Source organism: Nerophis ophidion, linkage group LG14, assembly GCF_033978795.1.
Source record: "Nerophis ophidion isolate RoL-2023_Sa linkage group LG14, RoL_Noph_v1.0, whole genome shotgun sequence".
NCBI lineage: Eukaryota > Metazoa > Chordata > Actinopteri > Syngnathiformes > Syngnathidae > Nerophis > Nerophis ophidion.
In genome coordinates this window covers 45258579-45286365 of record NC_084624.1, presented here as the reverse complement: position 1 = coordinate 45286365, position 27787 = coordinate 45258579, and the positions used below count along the sequence as shown (strand labels likewise).

The window sequence follows — 27787 nt, the reverse complement described above, 5'->3', positions numbered from 1 at the left end:
TTAAATTGCTGAGCCTGGTGTTTCAGAGGAACTGGCGAGAGTTTTCGGGGAACCGGAACAAAGCTGCCTCCGTGATCCAGACTGCATGGCGCACGTCACTGAAGAGGTCGGAAAAACGGGCCGAAACACCCGATGCTGAGAATTCCACAAAAGGCCGACGTGGACGAGTCCGGTACGTTGTCTCGAATTAGTTTTATTTATTAACTTCACCATGATGGCTCTAGCTGCAGTTTAAGTTCCATGAGTGGTCAGCATCCAGCAGCTGAATTTACCTTTGCATGCGCTTTGCATGTGCTTTGAAATGTTCTGTAACATTCTCAATGGACCCCTAAGCGGTGCAGTCAAACACGTTTATATCGACAACCCGTCTGTGTGAATCTGGTATCTGGTATAAATTTTCTTATTTTTTCTAAATAAGGCCCACTTAAAGGGGAACTGCACTTTTACGGAAGTTTGCACATCATTTACAATCCTTATGAGACTACAACACGTGTATTTTATTTTTGCATTCTAATTTGTAATAATCAGCTCATTCTAGGTGGCTCGCAATGGTGCTAGTGGGGCTACTGTGATTAATTTTACCTCCTACAACACTCTAAAAATGCCTCCAAAAAGCGCCAACAATATTTTATTTACATTTCTTGACCTGAATAATAACTAACTATTCAATCAATCAATCAATGTTTATTTATATAGCCCCAAATCACAAATGTCTCAAAGGACTGCACAAATCATTACGACTACAACATCCTCGGAAGAACCCACAAAAGGGCAAGGAAAACTCACACCCAGTGGGCAGGGAGAATTCACATCCAGTGGGACGCCAGTGACAATGCTGACTATGAGAAACCTTGGAGAGGACCTCAGATGTGGGCAACCCCCCCCCTCTAGGGGACCGAAAGCAATGGATGTCGAGCGGGTCTAACATGATACTGTGAAAGTTCAATCCATAGTGGCTCCAACACAGCCGCGAGAGTTCAGTTCAAGCGGATCCAAGACAGCAGCGAGAGTCCCGTCCACAGGAGACCATCTCAAGCGGAGGCGGATCAGCAGCGTAGAGATGTCCCCAACCGATACAGGCGAGCGGTCCATCCTGGGTCCCGACGAGCGGTCCATCCTGGGTCTCGACTCTGGACAGCCAGTACTTCATCCATGGTCATCGGACCGGACCCCCTCCACAAGGGAGGGGGGGGGACATAGGAGAAAGAAAAGAAGCGGCAGATCAACTGGTCTAAAAAGGAGGTCTATTTAAAGGCTAGAGTATACAGATGAGTTTTAAGGTGAGACTTAAATGCTTCTACTGAGGTAGCATCTCGAACTGTTACCGGGAGGGCATTCCAGAGTACTGGAGCCCGAACGGAAAACGCTCTATAGCCCGCAGACTTTTTTTGGGCTCTAGGAATCACTAATAAGCCGGAGTCTTTTGAACGCAGATTTCTTGCCGGGACATATGGTACAATACAATCGGCAAGATAGGATGGAGCTAGACCGTGTAGTATTTTATACGTAAGTAGTAAAACCTTAAAGTCACATCTTAAGTGCACAGGAAGCCAGTGCAGGTGAGCCAGTACAGGCGTAATATGATCAAACTTTCTTGTTCTTGTCAAAAGTCTAGCAGCCGCATTTTGTACCAACTGTAATCTTTTAATGCTAGACATGGGGAGACCCCAAAATAATACGTTACAGAAGTCGAGACGAGACGTAACAAACGCATGGATAATGATCTCGGCGTCTTTAGTGGACAAAATGGAGCGAATTTTGGCGATATTACGGAGATGAAAGAAGGCCGTTTTAGTAACTATTAGCAATATTGTTATTATAAACACTTATGCAGACAAACTATCGTGCAGCCGCAGTGTTTACAAACTTAGTTGCTGCTCGTGGTCACCTGCACTGCAAAAAGTCAGTGTTCAAAAACAAGAATACAAAATACAAAAATGAAGGGTATTTTATTTGAATTAAGCACAATTATCTGCCAATAGAACAAGAAACTTTGGCTTGTCAAGACTTTCCAAAACAAGTTAAATGAAGCCAAAGATATGTTAAAATAAGTATATAGATATGTTAAAATAAGTATATTCTCACTAATAACAACTGCTCTACTATATGAGTACGCATTTTCTATTGTTTCATTGAAAATAAAACAGAAAAGTCCATTTGGCTGTCATCTGTTTTCATTACGAGACACAATTGTGTCAAAGTCATGATTTTTTTTTTATGCTTGAAATAAGAAATGATTAGTTTTATACTTGTGAGTGTTGATGACACAGCTTTGCAACACTTGATATTCTAGTTTCAAGCATGTTTTACTCAGTAAAGGTCGGGGGTTGCATGCGGGTCTTTAGTGCCGACATAGTGGCTCTCTGGAGCTTTTTCAAAAATGTTTGAAAAATGGAAAAATATTTTCGGTTTTAATATGGTTTCTGTAGGAGGACAAACATGACACAGACCTCCCTATTTGTTATAAAGCACACTGTTAATATTAAAATTCACTGTTTCGAGTAATTGGCGAGCACAGTTTTGTTCCATTAATTTTGCTGGTCCTTGAACTCACCGTAATTTGTTTACGTGTATAACTTTCTCCGACTTTCTAGGACGTGTTTTATACCACTTCTTCTTCTGTCTCATTTCGCCCAACAAACTTTTAACGTTGTGCATGAATGTACAAAGGTGAGTTTTGTTGATGTTATTGACTTGTGTGGCGTGTGCTAATCAGACATATTTGGTCACTGCATGACTGCAACCTAATCGATGCTAACATGCTATTTAGGCTAGCTGTACGTACATATTGCATCATTATGCCTCATTTGTAGCTATATTTGAGCTCATTTAGTTTACTAAATTGGCCATAGTGTGTGAATGTGAGTGTGAATGTTGTCTATCTGTGTTGGCCCTGCATGTCCAGTGTGTACACCGCCTTCCGCCTACTTGCAGCTGAGATAGCCTCCAGCGACCCCAAAAAGGACAAAGGGTAGAAAATGGATGGATGGATAGTTTCCTTTAAGTCCTCTTGATTCAATTTATATCTCATGACACACTATTATGTTAGATCCACTATGGACTGGACTCTCACACTATTATGTTAGATCCACTATGGACTGGACTTTCACTATTATGTTAGATCCACTATGGACTGGACTATCACTATTATGTTAGATCCACTATGGACTGGACTCCCACACTATTATGTTAGACCCACTATGGACTGGACTTTCACTATTATGTTAGATCCACTATGGACTGGACTTTCATAATATCATGTTAGACCCTGTGATGAGGTGGCGACTTGTCCAGGGTGTACACCGCCTTCCGCCCAAATGCAGCTGAGATAGCCTCCAGCAACCCAAAAGGGACAAGGGGTAGAAAATGGATGGATGGATAGTTTCCTTTAAGTCCTCTCGATTCAATTTATATCTCACGACACACTATTATGTAGACCCACTATGGACTGGACTCTCACACTATTATGTCAGATCCAGTTCGGACTGGACTCTCACACTATTATGTTAGATCCACTATGGACTGGACTCTCACACTATTATGTCAGATCCAGTTCGGACTGGACTCTCACACTATTATGTTAGATCCACTATGGACTGGACTCCCACACTATTATGTTAGACCCACTATGGACTGGACTCTCACTATTATGTTAGATCCACTATGGACTGGACTCTCACTATTATGTTAGATCCACTATGGGCTGGACTCTCACTATTATGTTAGATCCACTATGGACTGGACTCTCACACTATTATGTCAGATCCAGTTCGGACTGGACTCTCACACTATTATGTTAGATCCACTATGGACTGGACTCCCACACTATTATGTTAGACCCACTATGGACTGGACTCTCACTATTATGTTAGATCCACTATGGACTGGACTCTCACTATTATGTTAGCTCCACTATGGACTGGACTTTCATAATATGTTAGACCCTGTGATGAGGTGGCGACTTGTACGCCGCCTTCTGCCCAAATGCAGCTGAGATAGCCTCCAGCGACCCCAAAAGGGACAAGGGGTAGAAAATGGATGGATGGATAGTTTCCTTTATGTCCTCTTGATTTAATTTATATCTCATGACACACTATTATGTTAGATCCACCATGGACTGGACTCTCACACTATTATGTTAGATCCACTATGGACTGGACTCTCACACTATTATGTCAGATCCACTATGGACTGGACTCATACTATTATGTTAGATCCACTATGGACTGGACTCTCACTATTATGTTAGATCCACTATGGACTGGACTCTCACTATTATGTTAGATCCACTATGGACTGGACTCTCACTATTATATTAGATCCACTATGGACTGGACTCTCACTATTATGTTAGATCCACTATGGACTGGACTCTCACTATTATGTTAGATCCACTATGGACTGGACTCTCACTATTATGTTAGATCCACTATGGACTGGACTCTCACTATTATATTAGATCCACTATGGACTGGACTTTTCACAATATCATGTTAGACCCTGTGATGGGGTGGCGACTTGTGCAGGGTGTACCCCGCCTTCCGACCGATTGTAGCTGAGATAAGCACCAGCGCCCCCTGCGATCCCAAAGGGAATAAGCCATAGAAAATGGATGGATGGATGGATGTTAGACCCGCTCGACATCCATTGCTTTCGGTCTCCCTAGAGGGGGGTGTGTTGCCCACACATGCGGTCTTCTCCAAGGTTTCTCATAGTCATTGTCAGCGACGTCCTTGCCCTTACGTATGTGGGCTCTGTACCACAGATGTCTTTGTGGCTTGTGCAGCCCTTTGAGACACTTGTGATGTATGGCTATGTAAATAAACATTGACTGATTGATTGATTGTGTTCAATCACTTGTTTTTGTTTCTACATTTGTTACATTAGCTTGTCGGGAAAAGAACTGCGGCGCCAAGGAAAAGTGGATCTCAGCCCCAACAGAAGCGAGCAGACGGACCCGGTCAACGGTGAGTCGGCAGCAAAGGGCACCGAGAGGCGGGAGGGTCAGGGATCGCCGCCAAACCTCGGCAGACCCTTCTCCGTTCCTTTGGACTCCAAAATGGGGAGCGATGACAGCGGTGCCGGGTCCCCGAAGAGCAGCTCGCTGCAACGCTACAAAGACGGGCGCGCCTTTAAGGAGAAGCACGAGAAATGGCGGGGGAGGACGAGCGAGGAGTCCAGTCCAGAGGTGCACCGGCAGCGAGACAAACGTAAAGATAGCTTTCAGTAAGTGTCGGATTGCTGGTTTTTATTCCTTCATCCTGCATCCCTCTATAGTCATTTTTCCCCTCGGTTACAGGCAGAAGGGCAAGTCCATGTCAGCTGATGAACTGTCCAGGATCAGCTCGTCTGGTTCCGACAGCTCGCCGTCTGCCAGCGAGGTAACAACTTCCCAAAACACCACCGTGACTTCACTCAGGCTCCTCATGTACAAACCACGTTTCCTTATGAGTTGGGAAATTGTGTTAGATGTAAATATAAACAGAATACAATGATTTGCAAATCCTTTTCAACCCATATTCAGTTGAATATGCTACAAAGACAACATATTTGATGTTCAAACTCATAAGCTTTATTATTTTTTGCAAATAATAATTAACTTAGAATTTCATGGCTGCAACACGTGCCAAAGTAGTTGGGAAAGGGCATGTTCACCACTGTGTTACATCACCTTTTCTTTTAACAACACTCAATAAACGTTTGGGAACTGAGGAAACTAATTGTTGAAGCTTTGAAAGTGGAATTCTTTCGCATTCTTGTTTTATGTAGAGCTTCAGTCGTTCAACAGTCCGGGGTCTCCGCTGTCGTATTTTACGCTTCATAATGCGCCACACATTTTCAATGTGAGACAGTTCTGGAATGCAGGCGAGCCAGGGAAGTACCCACACTCTTTTTTTTTTTTTTTTTTTTTTTTTTTACGAAGCCACGCTGTTGTAACACGTGCTGAATGTGGTTTGGCATTAGGGATGATATTTGATAAGAAATTATCGAGTTCGAGCCTATTATCGAATCCTTTTATCGAACCGATTCCTTATCGATTCTCTTATTGAGTCCAGATAGGTTGTTGTACATGGTAAAAAAAACATTTGGTTTAACTAAAGCTCACTTTTTTTATATAAGAAAAAAATAAAATCTAATAAATATTGACTGTTACCCCCCTAAAAAAATAAAATAAAATAAATATTGACTGTTGCTACCCAAAGTATATTAAGTGGGATGTTTCAGAAAAACAAATATATAAAGTAACACAAAAACAACCTGTCTCTGTGATCACTATAGGTGTATAAATAATAATAGTGTTAAATAAAATCAGTCCCTTTGGCACAAAACAGAAAATAATACAGCTCTCCAAAAAGTGCACTTCTGCTACTATTTGACATAAATGTTTGTTATGATGCTTTGACATTTTTGCACTTTATTTCTTTATTGAAAGACAATTCTACGAAGAGAAAAGTTGTTTGCAAATGTGGTTACAATGCTAAAATATGAAAAGTTTAAGCTAAAAAAAGAAATACACTTTATTGAGTTAGAATTATTTCTTTATGAGCTAGGGCAGCGGTCCCCAACCTTTTTGTATCTGCGGACCGGTCAAAGCTTAATAATTTGTCCCGCGGCCCGGGGGGAGGGGTAATCCTTTTTTTTCTTCTTCTTTATCATGAAAAAGGGACATTTTTGTCATGAAAAAGGGAGGTTTTTGTGGTTGGTGTACTAATTGTAAGTGTATATCGTGTTTTTCATTTTGATTTGATAAAAAATAATTTTTATTTTTATTTTTTTATAAAAATTAATAAAACAATCTTCTGCGGGCCACGGGAATATAACGACTACACTACCCAGCATGCAACAGGAGTGACGAGCATGCACGGTAGCCCCGAAAAGTGTTGTTGCATGTCGTCACCCGGCAGTAAACGCCAAGAACTGAGCCAGCACGCCTGGTCTGCATTGTCTTACTGAAATAAGCAGGGGTGTCCATGAAAAAGAAGGCGCTTAGATGGCAGCATATGTTGTTCCAAAACCTGTATGTACCTTTCAGCATTAATGGTGCCTTCACAGATGTGTAAGTTACCCATGCCTTGGGCACTAATGCACCCCCATACCATCACAGATGTTGGCTTTTGAACTTTGCGTCGATAACAGTCTGGTTGGTTCGCTTCCCCTTTGGTCCGGATGACACCATGTCGAATATTTCCAAAAACAATTTGAAATGTGGACTCGTCGGACCACGGAACACTTTTCCACTTTGCATCAGTCCATCTTAGATGATCTCAGGCCCAGAGAAGCCGGCGGCGTTTCTGGATGTTGTTGATAAATGGCTTTCGCTTTGCATAGTAGAGCTCTTTAACTTGCACTTACAGATGTAGCGACCAACTGTATTTAGTGACAGTGGTTTTCTGAAGTGTTCTGAGCCCATGTGGTGATATCCTTTAGAGATTGATGTCGGTTTTTGATACAGTGCCGTCTGGGTGATCAAAGGTCACGGTCATTCAATGTTGGTTTCCGGCCATGCCGCTTACGTGGAGTGATTTCTCCAGATTCTCTGAACCTTTTGATGATATTATGGAGCGTAGATGTTGAAATCCCTAAAATTCTTGCAATTGCACTTTGAGAAACGTTGTTCTTAAACTGTTTGACTATTTGCTCACGCAGTTGTGGACAAAGGGGTGTACCTCGTCCCATCCTTTCTTGTGAAAGACTGAGCATTTTTTGGGAAGATGTTTTTATAGCCAATCATGGCACCCACCTGTTCCCAATTAGCCTGCACACCAGTGGGATGTTCCAAATAAGTGTTTGATGAGCGTTCCTCAACTTTATCACTATTTATTGCCACTTTTCCCAACTTCTTTGTCACGTGTTGCTGGCATCAAATTCTAATGTTAATGATAATGTTAATCAGTTTGAACATCAAATATGTTGTTTTTGTAGTATATTTAGTTGAATATGGGTTGAAAAGGATTTGCAAATCATTGTATTCCGTTTATATTTACATCTAACACAATTTCCCAACTCATATGGAAACGGGTTTTGTACATTACGCTAGCCCACCAGGATTGCGCTTCATCACCTTTCCTGGCTCCCGTCAGGTCAGGGTGCGCATGCGCAAGCATACCAGACGTAAGCGGCGCTTAGCCTACGCCCGCAGCGGTTTGATGGTTAACTTTGGCGGCTCCAAGGAGAGCGAGTACTGGAGCTTTCCGCTGCCGCCCATGAGCCCCCTGGGGCCCAATATGAAGACCTCGGCCAGTAGCGTGGACGTCCGCGGCCTCAAATCTCAGGTCAAGGTACGGACCGAGGGCCGACCCCCGGCCGACCCATGCATGCCTTGCATGTCTACGTGCTGCTCACACCTTGGCATTGTTGTGCTGGACTTGTTGTGCTTTGCAGTCTGGGACGGCATAAGAAAGTGGTGTTTTAAAAGAAGAACAACAAAAATGTATATTTCAGTCTCTGAAGCTTGTGCTCATTCTTTATTTCTCACCAAAACTTTCTTGTTTTATACTTATTTTATGTGACCTCTGATAAATAATGTTGAGGATCTTAATAGGACAAAAATAATGCAGATTTTGTTGCAAATCCAGAGTTTCCAGAAGGCTAATAAATTGGAGATGTCCGATAATATCGGACTGCCGATATTATCAGCCAATAAATGCTTTAAAATTTAATATCAGAAATTATCGGTATCACAAATTAAAATGTTTGAGTTTTTAAAATGGCGCTGTGTACACGGACCTTAAAGGCACTGCCTTTGCATGCCGGCCCAGTCACATAATATCTATGACTTTTCATACACACAAGTGAATGCGAGGCATACTTGGTCAACAGCCATACAGGTCACACTGAGGGTGGCCGTATAAACAACTTTAACACTGTTACAAATATGCGCCACACTGTGAACCCACACCAAACAAGAATGACAAACACATTTCGGGAGAACATCCGCACCGTAACACAACATAAACACAACAGAACAAATACCCAGACCCCCTTGCAGCACTAACTCTTCCGGGACGCTACAATATACAACCCCCCCCACACACACACACACCTCAACCTCCTCGTTCTCTGAGGAGAGCACGTCCCAAATTCCAAGCTGCTGTTTTGAGGCATGTAAAATAAAATAATGCACTATGTGACTTCAATAATAAATATGCCAGTGCCATGTTGGCATTTTTTTCCATAACTTAAGTTGATTTATTTTGGAAAACCTTGTTACATTGTTTAATGCAGGGGTGCCCACACTTTTTCTGCAGGCGAGCTACTTTTCAATTGACCAACTCGAGGGGATCTACCTCATTTATATATATCATTTATATTTATTTATTTATGAAAGAGACATTTTTGTAAACAAGTTAAATGTGTTTAATGATAATACAAGCATGTGTAACACATATAGATGTCTTTCTTTCACAAAGACAAGAATATAAGTTGGTGTATTACCTGATTCTGATGACTTGCATTGATTGGAATCAGACAGTCATGATGATAACGCCCACATTTTCAAATGGAGGAGAAAAAAAGTTGTCCTTTCTGTACAATACCACATGAAAGTGGTTGTTTTTTGGCATCTAATTCATCCAGCTTCCATACACTTTACAAGAAAAACATTGGCGGCAAATTCCGTAGCTTGCTTGATTGACATTCACGGCACCCGAGGGTCTTGTGAGATGACGCTGGCTGCTGCCAGTTCATTATTATGAAAAAATGACAGAGAGGAAGGCGAGAAACACTTTTTATTTCAACAGACTTTCGCGCCGTCCCTTCCATCAAAACTCTAAAGGCCGACTGCACATTTCCTATCTTCACAATAAAAGCCCTGCTTCATGCTGCCTGCGCTAACAAAATAAGAGTCTCGGAATGGTGGCGTGCACAAGTGATGTGCACGCCAGCTTTCTGAGGGATCGCTTGTGCACGCCAGTTTTCCGAGACTCTGTATTTACTACTAACGAATTTTGAAACTGCATACAAATTACTTTTTAAACAAATATTTTTTAAATTAATTGTGTGGTGTTCGGGTCTGCGGAACCCATTTTCATTTTTTTTTATTAGAAGAAAAATGATACAATTAAATAGACTCACTGACTTTGGCTCATTTTCTGTGAAATCCATATATCAGAATACGTATTTAATGACCACACACCATACACCCCTCCTACACATTTATATTACATATAAGGTGTCCGGGTCCACTAGACCTGGGGCTAATAGAAGTGTGGAAATTGATTTTCTGTGCAACACACACACATACACACGCACACACACACACAGCAGGCCTAGACAGGAGGAGGACAAAGTGTAGGTACACAGAACATCAGAGGGTCAAATGTGCGAGAAAATGAGAGCAGACAGTGTTGACAAACAATGTTGCAACCTTGTGTAGGAACCGCAGGTGCAAAAACACAAAAGATGAATCCCCGTGGGATGCAGAAACCGGCAGAGAAACTTTCCGTGCAACATTCATATTGTTGTTACTCAGCCGGCGTTTGCGGGTCTGGACTGATGGACCCCTTGCATTTTGTGGCTTTTAATGCCTCACAATCAAAGACTTTTATGTTAAAATACTGAACAGATGTTTAATGGATTAGTGGATGAGATCCGCCCGGAGTTCCTTAAGGCTCTGGTTGCTGTAGGCTGTTTTGGTTGACAAGACTCTGCAACATCGTGTGGACATCAGGGGTGGTACCTCTGAATTGGCAGACCGTGGTGGTGGTCCCTCTCTTTAAGAAGGGGCACCGTAGGGTGTGTTCCCACTATCGTGGGATCACACTCCTTAGCCTTCCCGGTAAGGTCGATTCAGGTGTACTGGAGAGGAGGCTACGCCGGATAGTCGAACCTCGGATTCAGGAGGAACAGTGTGGTTTTGGTCCTGGTCGTGGAACTGTGGACCAGCTCTATACTCTCCGCAGGGTCCTTGAGGGTGCATGGGAGTTTGCCCAACCAGTCTACATGTGCTTTGTGGACTTGGAGAAGGCATTTGAACGTGTACCCTGGGAAATCCTGTGGGGGGTGCTCAGAGAGTATGGGGTATCGGACTGTCTGATTGTGGCGGTCCGCTCCCTGTATGATCAGTGCCAGAGCTTGGTCCGCATCACCAGCAGTAAGTCGGACACGTTTCCAGTGAGGGTTGGACTCTGCCATGGCTGTCCTTTGTCACCCATTCTTTTCATAACTTTTATGGACAGAATTTCTAGGCGTTGAGGGGATCTGGTTTAGTGGCTGCAGGATTAGGTCTCTGCTTTTTGCAGATGATGTGGTCCTGATGGCTTCATCTGGCCAGGATCTTCAGCTCTCACTGGATCAGTTCGCAGCAGTGTGTGAAGCGACTGGGATGGGAAACAGAACCTCCAAGTCCGAGTCCATGGTTCTCACCCGGAAAAGGGTGGAGTGCCATCTCTGGGTTGGGGAGGAGACCCTGCCCCAAGTGGAGGAGTTCAAGTACCTTGGAGTCTTGTTCATAAGTGAGGGAAGAGTGGATTGTGTGGTCGACAAGCGGATCGGTGCGGCGTCTTCAGTATTGCGGACACTTTATCGATCTGTTGTGGTGAAGAAAGAGCTGAGCCGGGAGGCAAAGCTCTCAATTTACCGGTCGATCTACGTTCCCATCCTCACCTATGGTCATGAGCTTTGGCTTATGACCGAAAAGACAAGATCACGGGTACAAGCGGCTGACATGAGTTTCCTCCGCCGGGTGGCGGGTCTCTCCCTTAGAGATAGGGTGAGAAGCTCTGCCATCCGGGAGGAACTCAAAGTAAAGCCGCTGCTCCTCCACATGGAGAAGTGAAGTGAATTATACTTATATAGCGCTTTTCTCTAGTGACTCAAAGCGCTTTACATAGTGAAACCCAATATCTGAGTTACATTTAAACCAGTGTGGGTGGCACTGGGAGCAGGTGGGTAAAGTGTCTTGCCCAAGGACACAACGGCAGTGACTAGGATGGCGGAAGCGGAAATCGAACATGTAACCCTCAAGTTGCTGGCACAGACGCTCTACCAACCGAGCTATGCCGCCTGACCAGATGAGGTGGTTAAGGCATCTGGTCAGGATGCCACCCGAGCTCCTCCCTAAGGAGGCGTTTCAGGCATGTCCGACCGGTAGGAGACCACAGGGAAGACCCAGGACACGTTGGGAAGACTATGTCTCCCGGCTGGCCTGGGAAGGCCTCGGGATCCCCCGACAGGAGCTGGACGAAGTGGTTGTGAAGAGGGAAGTCTGGGCTTCCCTGCTTAGGCTGCTGCCCCCGTGACCCCTACCTTGGATGGATGGATGTTTATTGGGATATGGTAAACATCTGTTCAGTATTTTAACATAAAAGTGTTTGATTGTGAGGCATTAAAAGCCACAAAATGCAAGGGGTCCATCAGACCCACAAAAGCTGGCTGAGTAACAACAATATGAACATTACACAAGGGTTATGGGACAAGTGGTAGAAAATGGATGGATATCAAACATAATTATTATTACTATGTGATCATATTGTGGTGAGTGTCATCCATAATAAAAACAGTTGCTCACAGTAAAACTAATTATTATTTTTATAATAAAAGCACTTAACTGTAGTGCTTTTATATTTTGGTAGTATTATTAGGTGTTTAAATGATGTGTGCATGGTGGTCAAAGTTGTTTTGCATGATGCTGAAATTGTTGTGGTGGTCTGGTGGCGGGAGGCCCGTGGATAATGAGCTTGCCTACCAACAGGTGTGGAAAAGGAAAACAAAGATATGTCCTTTATTTGACTCGTCTTCCTCTGCTCTAGATCCCTTCCGAGCCAGACGGATCTAGGTACAGCCTTCCTGCGACCCGCCCTAATGATGAGTCCATCGTCCAAAGATCCAACCAATCACATCTCACTACGCCCGATAAGTAAACAAAACAACTCTTCTAATAGAACTCATTACTTTTCCACGTGGCGTTAAATGGTGATTGTATCTGCTGCAGAATTTGGTTTCTTAGCAGATTATTGCGAAAGCGACCAACGAAAGCAACCGCCATCAGTGAGACACCGTCTGAGGATAGAGCTAGTAGGTATCATTTCTTCAAACGTTAACTTCTGTTGTTGCCAGTGACGTGCTGTCAGGGAGAGGCAAAGTGAGGCAGTGCCTCACCTGCCACCAGGTGGCTTAACCACGGAATGTTTCAAAACGAAGTAATAAAACAAAATACGTTTTAATATTACTCTTTTGGTTTATGCTATGGGTGTAATTTAATTTGGCCCTTGAGGCAATATCAATTTAGCATTAGAGCTGGCCCGCCGGTGTTATACAGCGTTGGTGCCGCTGTAACACCGCATTCACCGCTAATACTCATACTTGCCAACCCTCCTAATTTTCCCGGTAGACTCCCGAAGTTCAGTGCCCCTCCTGAAAATCTCCCGGGGCAGCCATTCTCCCGAATTTCTACCGATTCCCACCTGGACAACAATATTGGGGGCAGGCATTTAAGGCACTGCCTGTAGCGTTCTCTACAACCTGTCGTCACGTCCGCTTTTCCTCCATACTAACAGCGTGTCACATATTTGTGGCTTTTGCACACACACGCACAAGTGAATGCAAGGCATACTTGGTCAACAGCCATACAGGTCACACTGAGGGTGGCCGTATAAACAACTTAAGCACTGTTACAAATATGCGCCACACTGTTTATATTTTTTTATTATTATTATTATTTGAAACTGGATTTTGCATGTCACTAAAGTTATATAAGCCTTGTTTGTTCAATATTTAATGCAAAACTTGTTAGGGTCCCTTTTAAAAGGTTAATTTGTTCAACCTTGGCCCGCGGCTTTGTTCCGTTTAACATTTTGGCCCTCTCTGTATTTGAGTTTGACACCCCTGGTTTATGCTTTCTATGTGATGTTGATGTGGTTCCTGTATATCCATTCATCCATTTTCTACCGCTTATTCCCTTTTGGGGTCGCGGGGGGCGCCGGCGCCTATCTCAGCTACAATCGGGCGGACAAGTCGCCACCTCATCGCAGGGCCAACACAGATAGACAGACAACATTCACACTCACATTCACACACTAGGGACCATTTAGTGTTGCCAATCAACCTATCCCCAGGTGCATGTCTTTGGAGGTGGGAGGAAGCCGGAGTACCCGGAGGGAACCCACGCATTCACGGGGAGAACATGCAAACTCCACACAGAAAGATCCCGAGCCTGGATTTGAACCCAGGAATGCAGGACCTTCGTATTGTGAGGCAGACGCACTAACCCCTCTGCCACCGTGAAGCCCGGTTCCTATATAATTTGATCATTTTCATGGTCAAAATCGCGGAAATTCCATGTTTCCTGATCAAAACAATGCAGCAGATGAGAAGTGAGGCAGACACAAGCGGTGCCTCCACGGCTACACACAGTGAGTATTGAGCGTGTGCGTACGAGGGGGCGTGTGGTCGAAAAGTCCGAATCTTAAACAGGAACAATAGAGAGTTTGTTACAAAAGTTTTGTTTACTCATAATCAGATAGTACAAAGTTGGATTGAATCGATATGAATTACAGACAGTGTCTCATAAGACGAGGGCTTCACGGTGGCAGAGGGGTTAATGCGTCTGCCTCACAATACGAAGGTCCTGAGTAGTCAGGGTACAATCTTCTTTCTGTGTGGAGTTTGCATGTCCTCCCCGTGACTGCGTGGGTTTGCTCCGGGTACTCCGGCTTCTTCCCACTTCCAAAGACATGCACCTGGGGATAGGTTGATCGGCAACACTAAATTGGCCCTAGTGTGTGAATGTGAGTGTGAATGTTGTCTGTCTATCTGTGTTGGCCCTGCGATGAGGTGGCGACTTGTCCAGGGTGTACCCCGCCTTCCGCCTGATTGTAGCTGAGATAGGCACCAGCGCCTTCCGCGACCCCAAAGGGAATAAACAGTAGAAAATGGATGGATGGATGGATGAATTACAGACAGTGCGCTCTTATTCACTAATAAGAGCGCACATCAGGCTTGGTCTTCCCGTCTTATTTATACATTCCATGATGACCTGATTTGTAACATAGCAACTTATGTAACGGTCCAATATTCAGGGTGACTTGACCTCTCATGTCGTGTCCCTCCCAATGCATCTAGGTGAAAGTTACCCAAAACAGATTTAGGACAGAAATTAGCCACTAAAGGCGCATGCTTGTTGCCACGTGGAAAAGACAGGTCTTGAGGCAGCAAGTACCTCTGCCTCAAGGTAGGGGGCGATACATTGTCAACTTGCAGTTCAGTGCCTCAGCAGTACTCTGACTCGCCACACTGGGAGAAGTGAGGGCGCTCAAGCTAGCAGACGCAGGTTTCTCCAGTGGAAGCCAGTATTTTTTTCTTTTCTTTTTGTTAAACTGTATTTATAACAAACATGGCATTTTGGTTACAGTAAGCCAGCGTTTGTGGGTGTTTTTTTATCAGTTGCAAAATATTGTTTAATTTGGCGGAATGAAATTTAATTAAATCAATGTTTCTGCCAATATGGAGGATTATATACTGTATCCAAGATGAAATACTTCTCTAAACTGGACTTTAAGACAAAATGAATGCGATCATACAAAGTATGTTTTCATGGAGGATAGCTGTTGCTGCTTCAGATACAAATACAGCAGGGGTGTCCAAAGTGCGGCCCGCAGCTCATCGTTTACCGGCCCGCAGCTCATCGTTTACCGGCCCGCCACACATTCTGCAAACATTGCAAAATTGATAGTATTGCAAAAATGAAAAAATAAAAACATTTTAAAAAATTGGAATGAGGAGAAATCTAATGAGAAAAAGTGTCAATGTTGACACAAAGCTGCCATGCAGGCAGTTTTTTTGTTCCTTTTGTCTCTATTTTTTCTTTTCCATTGCTCAAAAAGAAAAAAAAGGACTAAAAAATCTGTTATAATGAATTATTACTTACAAATTATCACTTTAAAATGTTTTGTGGGTTCTTCCAAGGATGTTGTAGTCGTAATGATTTGTGCAGTCCTTTGAGACATTTGTGAGTTGGGGCTATATAAATAAACATTGATTGATTGATTGATTGATTTTATGTGGAAAAAATATTGCATATGTTGTGTGGTTGCCATATAAAAACATCAAAGTTTTGACAAAAGAGCATAATACAAACAAAATAATAGTTCAACCTCAAGTTGATAGAGAGATTTACTGTAAGCATTAAGTAAAAAAATAATAATAATTTGACTTATTTTTAACATTGTTTTTGTGACTGACACCCTCTATGCTCCCCAGGAGCCCTAAGGATAAAAAAAAAAAAATCCATATATTTTGTTATGGTTTGAAAATGAAAAATATCAAAATGGCCCTCGGATGCTTAAATTTTTCCGTGTGCGGCCCTCTATGGAAAAAGTTTGGACACCCCTGAAATACGGATAGGTAAATTACACTCACAATAATTGATTTATTTTGTTAAAAGCAAATGGGACCAAAAAGTATTTCATAACAACTTTATCAAATACTTTTTGGACCCATTCATCATGTCAGTATGATCACGTTTTTATGACAGCGAATAACTCCCTTTTTTTTTTTTTTTTGCTGTAACCCTAATGTGCAACCTAAATCAACAATGACTAGAGTGGCACATGTGAATTTAAGTAAAAAAAGAAAAAAAGTATGTATGCCTCACCTGGTGTTTAGTTCACTGCAAGTCACTGGTTGTTACTAATAAACAAAATAAAAGGAGTCAGAATATTGTTTTTCTTGCTGCCCTCTGGTGGTGGTTTTCATATGACTGTTGTCTCCTGTCGTCCCCCTTCAGTAACCTTGCCCAGGTACACGCCTCTGACCTACCACTTGCCAGACCAGCACTCCGCCCGGGTCACTCGCAACCCCACCATCAAAATCAGCCGGGCCACTCGGGGCCTGCAGTGGAACGCCTCTCTGGAACGCGAGATCACCAACCCCAAAGAGCTACGCAACCTGGACGAGTTTCTTGGCAACCAAGTGAGCGAATAATGAGGAGGCATGGGGGGGGGAGGTACTAAATACTTCATACTCTGGGCAACTAAATGTACCTGTTAGGAGAGATTTGAGATGGAGTCCAAGTTCATGCTGTTATGGTACATTGCCATTTGGTAAGTGCATTGCCGTTTGGTAATTGTCAGGTATATTTAAAAGCTTCACCTCCAAAAACATTTTTTTTCCCCCCAATCTCTGTCAAGCGGCCACTACAATGGGCGTCTAGTGGATCTAGCTTAATATTGTGAGAGTCCGGTCCATATTGGATCTAACATAGAGTCCAGTCCATAGTGGATCTAACATAATAGTGAGAGTCCAGTCCATAGTAGATCTAACAGAATAGTGAGAGTTCAGTCCATAGTGGATCTAACATAATAGTAAGAGTCCAGTCCATAGTGGATCTAACATAATAGTGAGAGTCCAGTCCATTGTGGATCTAGCATGATATTGTGAGAGTCTGGTCCAAATTGGATGTAACATAATAGTGTGAAAGTCCAGTCCATAGTGCATCTAGCTTAATATTGTGAGAGTCTGGTCCATATTGGATCTAACATAGTAGTGTGAGAGTCCAGTACATATTGGATCTAACATAGTGAGAGTCCAGTCCATAGTGGATCTAACATAGTAGTGTGAGAGTCCAGTCCATATTGGATCTAACATAGTGAGAGTCCAGTCCATAGTGGATCTAAGAGAAGAGTGAGAGTCCAATCCATAGTGGATCCAACATAATAGTGAGAGTCCAGTCCATAATGGATCTAACATAATAGTGAGAGTCCAGTCCATAGTGGATCTAACATAATAGTGAGAGTCTAGTCCATAGTGGATCTAACATAATAGAGTCCAGTCCATAGTGGATCTAACATAATAGTGTGAGAGTCCAGTCCATAGTGGATCTAACATAATAGAGTCCAGTCCATAGGGTATCTTCTTGTGTGCGCAGTTGTGCACTGCACTCTCTAACAGCCATTGATTGATTGATACTTTTATTAGTAGATTGCATAGTACAGTACATATTCCGTACAATTGACCACTAAATGGTAACACCCGAATAAGTTTTTCAACTTGTTTAAGTCGGGGTCCATGTTAATCAATTCATGGCCATAGATGTTATTGTCATATGCATGTACAGTAGATGGCAGTATTGTCCTGTTTAAGAGTGTCACAACATTGATGTTTACGGCAGACAAACTGCTTTACGGTAGACAAAAACGTGACTGCTGTTGTTGTGTGTTGTTACCTCGCTGGGAGGATCTTAATGAAACTGCCTAACAATAAACCCACATAAGAAACCAAGAACTCACCCTCGATCATTCTACAGTTATAACGTCATTGGGCAGACACGCTGTTTATATTGTGGGAAAGCGCACATGAAAACAGGCTGTCGACACGCCACTCCGGTCTGCATGGAGCTGGAGGGGCGTGGCCTCAAGCGCCGCCTGAATTTCGGGAGATTTTCGGGAGAAAATTTGTCCTGGGAGGTAATGGGGGGAGGCGCTGAATTTTGGGAGTCTCCCGGAAAATCCAGGAGGGTTGGCAAGTATGCCTTACACAAAAATAAAAAAATAACATACTTGCTTCAGCAGCACAATACTAATGTTGAAGTTGTAGGAGATGTCTCAAAACCTCTGTACATTAAAGGCTCCCTCTCTATACGATGCCTGGTACTCTCTGCAAATGAGTGCTGCAATTCATATTCAAATCACTGGCCACAATATTAAGTACAAACTGTAAAAATGCATTTCAAACTAAAACCACAATAACAAACACTGTTTGTTAATTGCCTGGTTTTAGTTTGAATGCTTTTTTTACTTTGTATTGAAACCTTAATGCATCATTTTACCTTCCAGGTGAACGACTTGCGAACACGAATAAAAGAGCTGTCGCAAACAGAAGACATCTTCCTCACAGCCACCATGCAGTTCAGAGAGACTCTCAAAGGCATGTTCTCTGTGCAGGTCAGGGCACGGTTGCACACCTTCTTTACCTTGTGTTTCACCCCCGTTCGAAAATACTAACGATGCACTCTACAGAAGCCTCAAATCGGCTACAAAGACCTGATGAAAGGCTACCAGAACAAAGTCACCTCTCTAGCCGGGCCCAAGCAGAAGAACGAGGTCTCGCTCGTGGTCAACTTGTTCCAGTCCATGCTGGACGGCTTCATCCGGGGGGAAATGAAGCGGTTGGATTCGGAGCCGGTCAAGGTAATGGTCGCTCTCTTCGTTTCCCATGCATGTAGAAGGAAAAGCTCCGCCTCCTATTCCGAGATGCGCACTTTGGGTGGCGCGAGACTTAAATGTGGCCGTTTCCTTTCAAATCTGGCTTTTAGACTTCGACATAACACACTTTAATGTGAATTAAATTTATATAGTGTGAATTATATTTATATAGCGCTTTTCTCTAGTGACTCAAAGCGCTTCTACATAGTGAAACCCAATATCTAAGTTACATTTAAACCAGTGTGGGTGGCACTGGGAGCAGGTGGGTAAAGTGTCTTGCCCAAGGACCCAACGGCAGTGACTAGGATGGCGGAAGCGGGAATCGAACCTGCAACCCTTAAGTTGCTGGCACGGCCGCTCTACCAACCGAGCTATGATCCATGATGGAAATTGTTCCACACAGTTGCTCAGTTAAAATGATGGAAAGTGTAAGAATGGAAAGGACAATGCAGGTATAAATAGACTAAATATAGCGATATAAAATACAACATATATGTAATATTTACATAATATATGTACAGTATATTACATATACTGATATATTATGTTTATATCATATAAGAATGACCATGTACAATATTACAGTATATGTGACAGCTGCAGCATAAAATAGAGAGTAAATCCATCAGAAAATAAGCATTATAAACAAAGAGAAGATGTCAGGTAATAAACATCATCTATTGCTGTATGGCGAGGGATTATACAGCTGGATGGAATGCAGAATGAAGGAGTTCTTGAATGGTAACCAAGTTGAAGGAGCCCGTTGGAGTATCAACTCTGCTGTCCCTCAATTGTCTGGTGGAGTTGGTGTGCAGGATTGTCCAAAGTCCTCCTGTCCCTCCCTGACACAAACGTCTCCAACTGCTTGCCGATAGTTCGGTGGGCTTTCCGGTTCAGTTTGTCAATCCGGTTTGAGTCCCTTTTGCTGGTGCTGCTGCCCCCACAAACCACTACAAAGTACAGGGCACTGGCCACAACAGACTGATAAAATATCTCCAACAGCTTGCTGCACACATTAAAGGACCTAAGCTTCCTCGGGGAAAAGAGTCTGCTCATGGCTTTCTTGTAAACAGCTTTGCAGTTGTCCTTCCAGTCTAGTCTGCTGTTCAAGTGGACTCCCAAGTACTTGTACTGCCCCACTACTCCCTCCTCCCGGCCTTGGATCTTGATGGACTCCACCGGGGTCATCCTTTTCTTGAAGTCAATGACCAGCTCCTTGGTCTTATCCACATTAAATACCAGATGGTTCGCCTGAGACCACTCCACAAAGTCAGCGATCCGTTTCCTGTACTCCAATTTTAACGTATTCTTCCATCAACTGAGGTACTTTTGCTCTTAAGCGCCCCAGGAAGGTGAAACATTATATTTCACTTGAAGGTTGGATGCAGTTTACGCCACACAAAATACATCAATAAAGAAACTTCCAGATTTCTCTATTTGATCCCCTCAAATGGAGACATTTCCAAAAAGGACCATAATGCCACTCTGCATTAACAATCGAAAATCAAAATTGATTGGTTACCTGCTGTGTCTTGTCTGCCTGAGTGGGAATGGAGGCGGGGATGACACAAACACCCACGCTTGTGTGTTGTTCGGGTCTGTGGGACCCGTTTTCATTTTTTATTAAAAGAAAAATTATAAAATTAAGTAATTTTTCTAACTGAGACTCACTGATTTTGGCTCAGTTTTCTTTAAAGAACATATATCAGAATACATATTTAATAACCACACACCATACCCCCCCTACACATTTATATTACATATAAGATGTCTGGGTCTACTGGACCCGAGGCTAATAGAAGTTTGGAAATTGATGTTCCGCGTACCACACACACACAGCAGGCCTAGACAAGAGGAGGACAGAGTGTTGGTACACAGAACATCAGAGGGTCAAATGTGCGAGAAAATGAGAGCAGACAGTGTTGACAAACAATGTTGCAACCTTGTGTGGGAACCGCAGGTGCAGAAAACCCAAAAGAAGAATCCCAGTGGGATGCAGAAACTGGCAGAGAAATTTTCCGTGCAAATGTTCATATTGTTGTTACTCAGCCAGCGTTTGTGGGTCGGATGGACCCCTTGCATTTTGTGGCTTTTAATGCCCAAACCGTAATCATAAAGTGATGTTATTTTATTCAAGAAATACTAAAAAAAGGTATATTTTGCAAACAGAAAATTACAGGAATGTACACATGATCCCATGTTTACATCTCATTGTGCAACATGTGAATGTTTTGGTGGGAACTAAATGAGATATCGGAAAGGGGTACATAATATTTCCAAAGCAGGACCCCCACCCAGACATACAATAATAGTACACAGCTCAAGACATTGTAAGTGGGCCAAAACACTTATATTAGAAGATAGTGTCCTGGGCATGACGTTAAAGTGCATCCGGCAGTGGAGGCTCCTTTACGGGGTCTTGGGGCCCTAGGAGGATAACTCCTTTACTACTGTTACCCCAGGTGGCCCTTGGCAAAGGCCTAGTACCTGACTGCCCCCTAGCCAGGGATATGGCGAAGACCTCAATGGCGGAGCAGGTGGAAGACAGTTGATTTAAGAACTACCACAACGGCGGAGGAAGGCTGCAGCAGAAAAGGGTCCGCAGTCGTCTTTGACTCCATGCCACTGGACCCTGACCCGATTCTGTCAAGGATCGTTTGGTGACTGTCTGTGCACCAGTCTCCCCACGTAAAACAAAGTCACGCACAGGCATCCTCCATAAAGGGATACCCCCCTACCAGGAGGATTGTCATACTCTATTTGAGTGACCGCCGATGATTGGAAAATAATCTCATTGAAATAACTGCTGTCATTTGATTATAATAATACAAGATTGAACTTGTTATTTAGTCAGGTTTGGGACAGGTGTGCTGCAGGTGTGACCACAGTGCTTGTGCACGTCTGACGTCGCTCACATGCGCGCCACTGAATGCTCAAGGAGTTTTTGTGTTTGCTCACGCATATGGAAAATTAGAGGGAACATTGTTTGGGGGGGTATCCATAATACGCAGACAGGAAGAAGTTTTTGTTTACATGATGAGTCGGGCGTGTCTTGACCTCTGCCAAACCACTGAGGCCGACTCACCGAACCCCTAGGGTTCCATCGAAACCCAGGTTAAGAACCACTGAGTAAAATTAAAGATGCAAGCAGCGATGGACTGCACCGACTTTTCCTGGTGTTTCCTGCCTTTACCCATTCAACATATCTTTACCTGCACATTACCTACCTTCCCTGCATCCTGGGGTCACACTGGTGCTTCTTTCTTTCACCCATACATGCTGGTGCTTCCTGCCATCACCCAGACAACATATCTTTACCTGCACATGACCTACCTTCTCTGTATCCTGGAGTCAAACTGGTGCCTCCTCCTTCCACCCAGTCAACATATCTTTACCCGCACAGTACCTACCTTCTCTGCATTGTGTGGTCACGCTGGTGCTTCCTGCTTTTAAGCGGCCATCTTGAGACGGCAGCAGCATCAGCAGCGCAGAGGTTCTTTGAAGGCTCATAGAATCAAAACCGTAGCAGTAATTAAAACTCTTTCATCAACTTTTAATCAGAAGAGTTCAATCTCTCCTGTGCGAGTTTGAAGCCGACACAACAAATGCGCTCAGAGGAGATAATGTTTGCAAAAAGGTTTATGGTTTTTTTCCAAAACTTTTGTTTTGTAGTTCAATTTTAGGACTAGATAGAACAATTCAATGATACAAAATAACCTGAGTAGAGTGGAAATAATAGGCTACCTCCTTCAGAGCTGCTTCAGAACGGTTGTGGTGTTGGACCTGGTTGGGTAGGATTGCAAGATGGGGGGCAGGGAGGAGGAAAGAGGAATGGTTGTCAGCTTCATTGGGGTCATCAGGTGGGCACCCTCCTTCAGTGGCATTTCAATGATAGGCCCAGGACACCTCCAGAGGGCTCATCGGCAACACCTGGCGTCCCAGGTGAGCCCCCCCCTCTGCCTTTAACCATTATGTGATGTAGGTCTTACTAGATCCCCAGATGGCGTCTCTCCTCTTTACCCAGGTGTAGGTGTAATTGCCTACTTCCTGTTGATTTTTGATGAAGGATGTCAGTTAATGAAATGTAGGTCTAAGTGAGACCTACATAGAGGGTTTTGTTTCATGTCTCTACGACATTCCTACTGGAAGTTACAAGCAGTTAAGTCTGTTTTCTTCCCAATAGCAGTTTTGTAAGTGTTTTATTCCTAGGGGGCGCTAGAGAGCAATTTTGAGTTTGGGGTTTTTTTTTTTATTAGATTGCAATTTTGACCAGTCCTGGTGTGTGTGTCGAGTTTGGTGAGTTTTGAAGCATTTTAAGGGGGTCAAATTACAGCTCTGAGGCAAAAATTACATTTTTTAGGAAACTTTTGTTTTGAAGGGGTTTTTGCCAACTTCCTGTTGTTTTTTTTGCTGAAGGATGTAAGTGTATGAAATGTAGGTCTAAGTTAGAACTACATAGAGGTTTTTGTTTCATGTCTCTACGACATTCCTAACTGAAGTTACAAGCAGTTTTGTCTGTTTTTTCCTAGGGGGCGCTAGAGCGGAGTTTTGGGGTTTGTTTTTTTTAATAGATGGCAATTTTTGCCAGTCCTGATGTGTGTGTGTGTGTGTGTCAAATATGGTGAGTTTTGAAGCATGTTAAGGGGGTCAAATTACAGCTCAAAGATGCTTGCGGTATAATAATAATAAAACCTTAGAAATACAATAGGGTCCTCTGCCACAAAGGGACATTCGGTCCCAAATTAATCACATGAGCTCGCCTGAATAGGAAAAATGTTCGTAACGCCAAGTTAAGAAAAACACTCTGCTGCATACGGGAAAATATGGCCCTTAGTAAATTTGATGTTCTGCACTGCAGAGAAGAATTTACACTTCTGGCTACTTCCATCTTTTTGCAGGCTTCCAAGACGACCAAGAAGAGAAGGAAAAAGGACAAATGTGTAAGTTGACCCACTCCAATATCTTTTTAAATGCAGTTCTTCTCAGATAGGGATGGGGGGAGCATGGTGCCTCTGGTTTGGGTGGCCTATCAGATTGTTGGGGTGCCACCCACTAGACACGCCATTGAGGGGAACATGCTTTATTAGTTTCACGTAGAATCATGCTTCGAGAAGCTGTCACTACAAAACTTTCCCATTGTAGCTACTAATTTGACTATTGCGCCCTTAAAAAAAAAGTTTTGTAGGTTTTAGTATTTCATAAGTTGTGCATCTGAGTTAATATTGCTCATCAATTTAAATGTATTGTTTATTAAAGGCCTACTGAAAGCCACTACTACCGACCACGCAGTCTGATAGTTTATATATCAATGATGAAATATTAACATTGCAACACATGCCAATACGGCCGCTTTAGTTTACTGAATTGCAATTTTAAATTTCCGTCGAAGTATCCTGTTGAAAACGTCGCGGAATGATGACTCGTATGATGACGCGTGCGCGTGACGTCACCGGTTGTAGCGGACATGTTCTTCCAGCCCAATCCAAGCTGTAAGTCGTTTGCTTTAATCGCATAATTACACAGTATTCTGGACATCTGTGTTGGTGAATCTTTTGCAATTTGTTCAATTAATAATGGAGACGTCAAAGAAGAAAGATGTAGATGGGAAGCGGTGTATTGCAGCTGCTTTTAGCAACACAAACACAGCCGGTGTTTCCTTGTTTATATTCCCGAAGGTGAAGCTTTGCTTTGGAACAGAGCGGTCACGCAAACATGGTACCCGACCAGATGTCAACCGGCAGGTTTCGGTGAGAAAATTGTGGTAATAAGTCGGCTCTTACCGTAAAAAGCTGCGGACTCTTACCTCCTTCCACCGGAGACACTGGCGGTCACCACACCCGTGGCCACACCCCTCTGACTTTCAGGTACCATATAATCTCACTAAAACACTAGTAACACAATAAGCAGATAAGGGATTTTCCAGAATTATCCTAGTAAATGGGTCTAATAACATCTGAATCGCTCCCACTGCCCTCACCTTTATTTTTTATTATTTTTTTTATTTTATTTTTTTTTCTTGTCCTTCACTCTCACTATCCTCATCCACAAATCTTTCATCCTCGCTCAAAATAATGAGGAAATCGCTCTAGCTGCTAGTGGCCATGATTGTAAACAATGTTCAGATGTGAGGAGCTCCACAACCTGTGACGTCACGCGCACATCGTCTGCTACTTCTGGTACAGGCAAGGCTTTTTTATTAGTGACCAAAAGTTGCAAACTTTATCGTCGATGTTCTCTACTAAATTCTTTCAGCAAAAATATGGCAATATCGCGAAATGATCAAGTATGACACATAGAATGGACCCTTTTAAATAAGAAAATCTCATTTCAGTAGGCCTTTAAATGTCTTCGGTTTAAGGAGTACTTTTTTTTTTTTCAGAAACATTGATGCTCTTTACATACATGTTTTCTAGGGATGTCCGATAATATCAAGACTGCCGATATTATCGGCCGATATATGCTTTAAAATGTCATATCGGAAATTATCGGTATCGGTTTCAAAACGTTAAATGTATGACTTTTTAAAACGCCGCTGTGTACACGGACGTAGGGAGAAGTACAGAGCGCCAATAAACCTTAAAAGCACTGCCTTTGCGTGCCGGCCCAGTCACATAATATCTATGACTTTACACACACACAAGTGAATGCAAGCATACTTGGTCAACGGCCATACAGGTCACACTGAGGGTGGCCGCATAAACACCTTGAACACTGTTACAAATATGCGCTACACTGTGAACCCACACCAAACAAGAATGACTAACACATTTCGGGAGAACATCCGCACTGTAACAGAACATAAACACAACAGAACAAATACCCAGAACCCTTTGCAGCACTAACTCTTCCGAGACGCTACAATATACACCCCCCGCTACCCCCTACCAAACCCCGCCCACCTCAACCTCCTCATGCTCTCTCAGGGAGAGCATGTCCCAAATTCCAAGCTGCTGTTTTGAGGCATGTTAAAAAAATATAATGCACTATGTGACTTCAGTAATATATATGGCAGTGCCATGTTGGCATTTTTTTCCATAACTTGAGTTGATTTATTTTGGAAAACCTTGTTACTCAGTGGCCTAGTGGTTAGAGTGTCCGCCCTGAGATCGGTAGGTCGGGAGTTGAAATCCCGGCCGAGTCATACCAAAGACTATAAAAAAGGGACCCATTACCTCCCTGCTTGGCACTCAGCATTAAGGGTTGGAATTGGGAAATCACCAAAAAGGATTCCCGGGCGCGGCACCGCTGCTGCCCACTGCTCCCCTCACCTCCCAGGGGGTGAACAAGGGTTATGGGTCAAATGCAGAGAAGAATTTTGCCACACCTAGTGTGTGTGTGAAAATTATTGGTACTTTAACTTTAACTTTAACTTACATTGTTTAATGCATCCAGCGGGGTATCACAACAAAATTAGGCATAATAATGTGTTCATTCCACCACTGTATATATCTGTATCGGTTGATATCTGTATCGGTAATTAAGAGTTGGACAATATCGGATATCTGCAGAAAAGCCCTTATCGGACATCTCTAATTTTTTCTATTACATACTAAAAAAAATAATTAAAATTATTCTCTGTATGTTGATCTATAGTTCTTTTCTGTTTTCTGTATATACAAATGATATTATTTAAACAGTAGTCGCGGGGGGGGGGGGGGGCGCACAATGATTTCTTCTTCCAACACTGCAAAAAGTCAGAGTTCAAAAACAAGAAAAAAAAAATACAAAAATGAGGGGTATTTTATTTGAACTAAGCAAAATTCTCTGCCAATAGAACAAGAAAATTTGTCTTGTCAAGACTTCCCAAAACGAGTAAAATGAGCTAACCTCAATAAAGCCAAAAATACCTTAAAGTAAGTATATTCTCACTAATAACAGGTGCACTTTTCTTGGTAGAAAATAATACAACTTTTTGCTCAATATGTTGAAAAATAGTCTTTAAGTAAATGCTCGTGCCATAATCTTGACATAATATGTGCTCGGCATTATGATTATTTTTTTCGAGCTTGAAGTAAAAATGTATTACTTTAAAAAAGTAGTTTTATACTTGTGCAACAGTTGATATTCTAGTTTCAAGCATGTTTTACTCAATATAGGTCATCACATCTCAGCAACAAGCTGTAATATCTTACTGACATCATTTAGGAGCAAAACCCTTAAAACAAGTAAAACACTCTAACATAAAATCTGCTTAGTGAGAAGAAATATCTTATCAGGCAGAAAGTAAGCAAATATCACCCTTATTTGAGATATTTCATCTTACTTAGATTCCACTTTTTGCAGTGTAGAAGCGGCGTAACAGAAAACATTTCAGAAGCCCTAGATTAACGGAAGATAAATGCACAGGTAGTCATTCTCGTTTCTTCACAGCCGGACGGTCCACTGGATCACCGCTTCAGCACCTACCAGGTGAACATCATGCAGTCATGTGACCTGTGCGGCTCATACATCTGGGGCATGGAGAAAGCCTACATGTGCAGCGGTATGTTTGAACAAAAAGAAGGCTTCATTCGGTACAATGACGTGGGTGTATACGTAAATATATATATGTGTATATACATGTGTGTATATGTATATATATATATATATATATATGTGTGTGTATATATACATATGTGTGTGTATATGCATGTATATATATTTGTGTG

At 42.8% G+C, this 27787-nt stretch overlaps 1 protein-coding gene across 1 annotated transcript in view; it reads left to right on the top strand.

Annotated features, from left to right (window-relative positions):
- The window catches only part of LOC133567900 (unconventional myosin-IXb-like), a 66980-nt gene that overhangs the window by 36070 nt on the left and 3123 nt on the right, over positions 1-27787 (top strand). The window contains exons 15-25 of the mRNA XM_061919517.1: positions 27-172; positions 4888-5226; positions 5300-5381; positions 8082-8279; positions 12750-12856; positions 12932-13014; positions 16724-16908; positions 18771-18878; positions 18954-19124; positions 24038-24079; positions 27510-27621. Coding sequence (XP_061775501.1) covers positions 27-172; positions 4888-5226; positions 5300-5381; positions 8082-8279; positions 12750-12856; positions 12932-13014; positions 16724-16908; positions 18771-18878; positions 18954-19124; positions 24038-24079; positions 27510-27621 — 1573 coding nt within the window. The remainder of the gene's footprint in view (positions 1-26; positions 173-4887; positions 5227-5299; positions 5382-8081; positions 8280-12749; positions 12857-12931; positions 13015-16723; positions 16909-18770; positions 18879-18953; positions 19125-24037; positions 24080-27509; positions 27622-27787) is intronic.